Source organism: Xiphias gladius, chromosome 2, assembly GCF_016859285.1.
Source record: "Xiphias gladius isolate SHS-SW01 ecotype Sanya breed wild chromosome 2, ASM1685928v1, whole genome shotgun sequence".
Lineage (NCBI taxonomy): Eukaryota > Metazoa > Chordata > Actinopteri > Istiophoriformes > Xiphiidae > Xiphias > Xiphias gladius.
This window is the reverse complement of record NC_053401.1, coordinates 14979028-14986110: the sequence shown is the minus strand read 5'-3', so window position 1 is coordinate 14986110 and position 7083 is coordinate 14979028. Positions and strand designations below refer to the sequence as shown.

General features: G+C 40.2%; 1 protein-coding gene across 1 annotated transcript in view; it reads left to right on the top strand.

Annotated features, from left to right (window-relative positions):
• The first annotated feature begins 3087 nt into the window (after positions 1-3087).
• Positions 3088-7083, top strand: part of LOC120802099 (proton myo-inositol cotransporter-like) — a 62987-nt gene continuing 58991 nt past the window's right edge. Inside the window, exon 1 of the mRNA XM_040149569.1 lies at positions 3088-3658. Coding sequence (XP_040005503.1) covers positions 3088-3658 — 571 coding nt within the window. The remainder of the gene's footprint in view (positions 3659-7083) is intronic.

The following is a 7083-nucleotide window of genomic DNA, read 5'->3' as shown; positions in this document are numbered from 1 at the left end:
AATACCTGCTGTGAAAAGACATATAGGTTTTAGTTGTCAGTAGCCACTTGGCACAGTAGGTTGGAAACCAAAATACTGCTCTGTTTCCTCAATTAGTACTGTTATTACAACATTTGTTTCATTCTCTTCACAGGTTGCAAACTAGAGCTCCATTAAGTCTGTAGTCTGTAAGTCTTTCTTCCTATAATGCTGTAAATCAGCTGCTGTGACACTCTCATTTTGGTATTTCTTTGTAGTGCTGAAAATGTTCCTGGGGGTGATTTGTTTAATTTCACAGGTTAAGCCTGATTATGGAGTCTTAAATAAAGGAGGAACTTATTCCTTTCTAATGTATTAAAAACCCCAAGAAAAAAAAAATTGTCTAAATCAGCCCTTGTGACTCCACTAGCTGCTGCCACCTGGGGCTTGGCAACCTGACAACCCATCAGGATTCGTCATCTCTGCTCAGGATTTTTCAAGGTGTGCCTCCCTTTCTGGCCTTACACCTTTATCAGTTATACCTGGCTGCAAGCAATACAAGTGAAATACATCCAAGTCTGAGTCATTAGGCCTGAATTAATGATGGCTGGATTCCACCAAAATCCTCTGTTCATAAGTGGTCTATGCAGTACTAAAGGTATATATTTGTGCACTTAAATTACAATTACTATTTCATAGAATTATTCATTTTCACTCTCAAATTAATAATTCTTGAGCATGATTTATGCCTCCTATGCAGGGTGTGACTTTGACACAAAACCTACTCTATGCAGAGTAGGTTTTGTGTCGAGGTCTGTTCCCCCTCCGAATAGTTATTGTAGGTCTCATGTAGATGTGGGTAAACGTTGGTCTGATGTTGGTAGCAGTGGAAAGATCAGGGATTGCCATATTTATTAGCTGTGATCCATACCAAATTTTAGATCATCTGGCCAGTAGTTGCCAAGACAGATCGACAGCCTGACTGACGAACATTGCCACCCTTAGGTCCTGCTAGTAGCAGGGCTACATCAGCTGGAGTCACAAGGTAAAGGAGAAAGACATTATAGGCTTTCTCCATGAAACCATGTGCACCACTATGTGTATAGGAACCCTGTCCAATTATTGCCCCCCCTTCTTTACTGGACTCAATCATGGGCCATTATCAGGCCATACTCATTCTCAATTTTGTGTTACACCACTGTTCACTGATCCACTCTATACATAAATGCACATGAATACATTTACAACCATATCATTTCTCCAGGCTGCAGTGATGCAGCACATTCACAAAAATTCAGTTTTTTGGTTTTAAGATTAATCCATAATCAGTCAAAAGTCATGATATTAAACTACATGTCTTGGGGTTTTGGACTGTTGGTTGGTCAATACAAGCAATTTGAATATTTTGGCTTTGGCTTTTGGAAATTGTGATGGGCATTTTTAATTTTTTTCTGCCATTTTATAGACCAAACAATTACTAGATAAATCAACAAAGTAACCTAATGAAAGAAAGTAAAGTAACATGTCACATATCAGCCAGCAGTGATCCTAAAGGTGATCATTAAGGAGGGTGCTGTTACTTGAGTAATGTCATTTCAGTAAATGTGAATCATTTGGTAAGGTAAGTAAATAAACGACCTAAAAATGATCCCACTTTCAAAAAGACAGTAGTCCTCTTCTTGCTGGCTGAAATTTTCAATATCTGAAGACAAACCTGGTGGCAAAACTACACTGCTACACACTACACTCACTACTGGTAGCATGAGGCGATACCTGGACCCTACAGAGGTTGCACAGGCATTCCAACTCCTCCAGAGGGTTTGCTGTGTCTCCCAGCACAGTCTCAAGAGCATGGAGGAGATTCCAGGAGACAGGCCGTTACTCTAGGAGAGCTGAACAGGGCTGTAGAAGGTCCTCAACCCATCACCATACAAGCACATGGGGGCAATACACAGTACTGAGTACCAGTCTGAGTTGCTGCAATGGAATTTAAGCAAAATGGACTAGCCTGTCGCATAATTTTTTCGCTTTGATTTTCGGGGTGTCTATGAATTCAGCCCTCTTTAGTTTGATCATTTGAATTACCACCAAACGATGCGGCATCCTTTCATTCCTAACACATTACCCAGTCCATATCAGTATAGATATCTGGCATGATTTTTTTTCCCCATTGAGATCTGATGTGTTTTCAAAGTGTTTCTTCAATTTTTTTGAGCAGTGTGTCATTTCCTAGTTTAAAGAAAAACAGTGAAATATGTTATGTCTACTCAGTTCCTTTGAGATCATCAACTTGATTGTGTGTCGATTAATTCCACCTGTTCTACAGAAACATGGACCTGTAATACTAAAGTCAGTCCTGCAGAGGGCAGCCGTTATTCTTATTTTGCCAGAAGCAGCCTGTTGTACAGTATTTCAGGTGAGACATGATGATATGAAGCCTGTTTGGAATGTGTTTTATCATTGAGAATCTGTATTTATATAGGTGAACCGTGATTTCATAAATAGGTTATCTGTATCTATAAGTAGTAAATTACTGATATTTTAAGAAGATTAGATGTTGCTTGTACCCCAGAAATGAAATATTGTCACTGTATCCATAAAGATTACATACATCAGGATCATCTCACAGTAAACAGCAGACATGCACATCCTAATCGCCCTATATTTCAATAGTGATATTCAGAATCTTTATCGAGCTTATTAATCTATGATGTTTCTTTTTTCAATATGCAATTTCCATGTTTTAATTAAATTCTAGCAGACAGAATCCTCAGCATAAATGATCCACTCTTTCCACTCCAGCATCATGCTTCCAAAACAATATTTCTTTGCGTCATGCCGACGCAGGTAGTGACGAACTGGTCCACTACACTCCTCCCATCTTACCCCCCCCACTCTTCTTCAATTCTCCCATCAGGACCACTGCGATGTGATGCACTGATACGCACAAGGCTGGATAATAACTTTATTCCGCAGCCAGCGTTATATTTGGGAGTGTTTTTGGACAACCAACTTAGTAACTCCAGACTGAAGGGGGGTTAATTAGTTAAGTGGGTGAGTGTGTTTTGCTTTTCTTTTTTTAAGCATCAAATACAACTCAGCAGCCCTGTCTTGTGTTGTGTTTCCCATATGTCTCGAAGGCAGGTCGACCATGACTACAGCCTCCGTAGTATGAGCAACCTGATGGGCGACCGGTGGAAGAAAGTGAATGACGGAGGAGAGCGGAGTCTAGTCAAGGCTCCGTCCAGCGCCAGCATCAGCTGTCAGGGCGCTGCTGCCGGAGCTTCCGCCGCCGGTGCCCCAGTACCAGCCTCCTCGTCCTCCACTGGGGACCTGGAGAGGGCTGCCCGCAAGCAGTTCCAGCAGGATGTCACGCCCGGCTTCGTCTACGTTCTGGCCGTCTTCTCCGCCCTGGGGGGCTTCCTTTTTGGCTACGACACTGGGGTGATCTCCGGTGCGATGCTCCTGCTGAAGAGGGAGTTGGACCTGAGCGCCCTATGGCAGGAAGTACTCATATCAAGTACTGTGGCCGCGGCTGCCCTATCTGCCCTGCTGGGCGGCTTCCTTAACGGGCTATTCGGGCGCAGAGTGTGCATATTGCTGGCCAGCTTCTTCTTCACCATCGGGGGGATCGTGCTGAGCACCGCCCCCGGCAGAGAGGTGCTCCTGACTGGGAGGCTCATCGTCGGAGTGGGGCTTGGTAAGACATGTGTTCCACATGCTCTCTGTCCCTTCAATCATGATTACAACTAATTGATACTTGTTTCCCTTTAGTCTGTTGGAGCATACATTGCATTATATTAATCCTGCAGGCTAGAGTTATATCTTATATTTGTGAAAGTAAGTAAAATATCACTAGGCTAAGCACTGAAGTTATCTTTAAATTACATTTTAAAGACTTCATTGAATTATAATAAAGTCGCTCTTCACTGGAATCCAGTGAAATCATCTCACGCAGCTGTTAGCACGAATGATAATGTTAAACTTTATTGATTTTTGCTTTAACATTTCCATTGCACCTGCTCTCCATCAGAAAGTTCAGAGGTCAGAATCAGCTAAAGTGCCCCGCAAGGCCAAAGATTTAAAAGCCTGTTTTTTTACACAGTGGTTTGGTTTGTTGCTCTCTGTCCTCCCTCTGCCTCTCCCTTCCCTCAGGCCTGATATTTGCAGATATACGATTTTACTCTCAGCTTCAGATTACACAGCAAGGCCCTCTACTTGCTAAAGTTGCATGCCACTGGCATTCAGACAACTAGCTGTCTTCATTATTATCCTCATTATGATTATTATTAGATTTGGTTGGGTACCATTAAGTGATAAAAGGGGAAAAGTCATTTTGAATGACTGACTGATATTTTCACAGCATGCCCAAAGGATGCCAAGATAAACCTAAAAATCACAGAGGAGACTTTAAGTTTCAGTAATGTCACCTTCATTAGACACTGCTGTCAGAGTTACATTAATCTGATTGGCTGCCCCATCCTTGCTTCCTCCCCTACACACAGACCTTTGCAGATTCCCTTTCTACTACTTTCTTGCTTACATGAATATTTTTCACTCTCTGCTTTCTCCTCTCTTGATTAATCCCTCTCTTTGTATGTTCCTCCCTTCGCTCTGTGCTTGCTTTTACATCCAACACGCCTTTTGATCAGAATTCAATGTACCCTAAATTATTTACAATATAGTGGCTGTCATTACTCATGAGTCACATCCTCTGTGGAAAGGGCTATTAAACCTGGTTTTCTAGGCTGAGGAGCACATTGACGGCACTTGTCCACCACCTCCTTTAAGATTAGTAAACTGACGTTTCTGTGATAAGTGGAAGAGCTGCAGACTGTTTTCACTCCTTAGTCAACTTCTGGGATAGGAAAGGAAGTTTAGTTCTTTACTAAACATCCCCGACCAAAGTAAAGCACGCTGTATGTACTTCCTCTACAAACTTAAGCCCTTTATTATTGATGTTTATATCAAAATTTGCTTACAGAGCTTTTTTACTGCCATTTCTGATGCATCTTGTGATAAACAACGGTAATTTGGATTTTTGTTGTGTGATATTTAATCATGTCATACAATAAGTAGCATATGTTTATTTTTCTGGCATCAGGAATGTGCAGGGCATTACTGCTGGATAAATGGCTAGGGAAAGCAGGAGATAACGAGTTAAAGCAGAATACCAGGGATCCCTCTTTCTACAACTAATTAAGATTTCCCATAATAATTTTGCAATGCATGTTGGATGCAGTGTGGATTTTTTTTTTTTTTTTTTTTTTTTTTTTGCCTATAAAAGACATCCAAATAAGGGGGGCCTGGATGTGTCAGTAAAGACTGTTCTGATTTTTAGGAACTTTTTTTGCCTGTGGGGGTCAGCTGATTGACAGGAAGTGTTGATATGAAAACACTCAACTCAGATGCAGTGAAATAACAACTGAAACTTTGACAAAACTAAATTAAAGTTTCGTGTTTCCTTTGATTGATTATACAGCTTTCAGTCAGTTACAAGCCTATGGAAGATGCCTTTCTCCCTGGACAAGAATGAAGCGTATCAGTCAGTGACAAGGCTTATGAAGGGGAAAAAATTGGCCCTCATGTCTTTGACTTCACTGTGCGTGAGACACCATTGACAAAAGCTCATAAAACATATATTAGCCTTTCCTTTTTATACTAAAACAGCTCTTAACCAAAAGCTAGTTTTTTAAAGACAACTATTCTGGCTGCTCTCTTTTCTCTTGTTTTTCCTTTACTGAGGGCTAATTCTTCAAACTTATTTTACCAGTACAATCAGTTAGAGCAATTACAGGGGATTTTACAAAAGCAAGATTGACTCCTGGTAGAGAAAGGGTTCAGTTAATGACAGCTAACTGCTGCCACTTTTTCTGATTAAAATAAATATTGTTCAATTTTGAGTAGTTAACATAGTAAATTAGATGGTTCTGATCAGTCTAATTATACCAGTTTTGTGGAAAACAGAAATGTGAACATGTTTATAAAACTCTCCATCCTATATTTGAATTTGCCCACCCCTTGAATTCTATCCATCATGTCCTCTTGCACTTACTTTAGTTTATTAGTTTATTTAACACAGACCATGCACAATACAACCGTCGGGCCAGAGTTAGCTATGTATATAGCTAATTTACATCTGTGGTCCCTGGGCAGGAAGATGTTAAAATCAATACAAGACAAAAGAAACAATACAATACAAACATTTAAAAGCAATACAATTAGCAAAACTTACAGCACATCATAAATATAAAACAACATCATACAAAATACATTACATAGTCTCCATGTTGGAAAACCCTTGTTTTTCCACTTGTCCATTGACTTGTTTTTTTTACTTTTAGCACACTTTGAATTTGCGCGTAAAGCAACAGAATGAAACCTTATGAATTTCAGCTTACTTGTCATGAGGAGCAGTATTCCACCGTGTAAACTGTTGGATAATGTCTTGTGTGGCTCTGGTAAGACTTGATATATTGCTGATATTAGCTTATTGCAGATATATTTGTATCACTTTATATTTCAGCCAATAAGAGACCAAAGAGCACTGACATGTTGATTTTTCAAGTGTAAAATGTAAAATTTCCCACAAAATAACCCCCCAAAAATAAATAAATAAATAACATATCTAAGGGGTCCATATCAAGATAGTTCTTATGCTGTGTGTTTATTTAGATTTTTTTAAACTCCCAAATATCACTATCAGTATTGGCCTCAAATATCCAGTATCATTATGGCTATAGAAGACATGCTATGCAATGGCCAAGGCAGGGAGAACCCAAACACAGACACACAGAGGTAGTTTGATGCAGAAAATATACTTTAATGAAGAGAGAATGAACTGGCTCACAGGCAGATAGGTAGATGAACTGGTAGGTGAGGTGACAGGCAAACCAGCAGGAACAATACAACAGGATACTATACAAGAGAAACACACGGGATGATACACAGGAACAACACAGCACATGAAGAACTCAAGGGATAATACACAGGCAAACAGACAAAGAGCAAGCGACAGAGGTAGGTTTAAATAGTGACTGGGATAATGAGGTAACTGGGAACAGGAGTGTAATGGGAGGGGAAGCTATGTGATTACAAGTGATGGAAACATCACTGCATAATGGA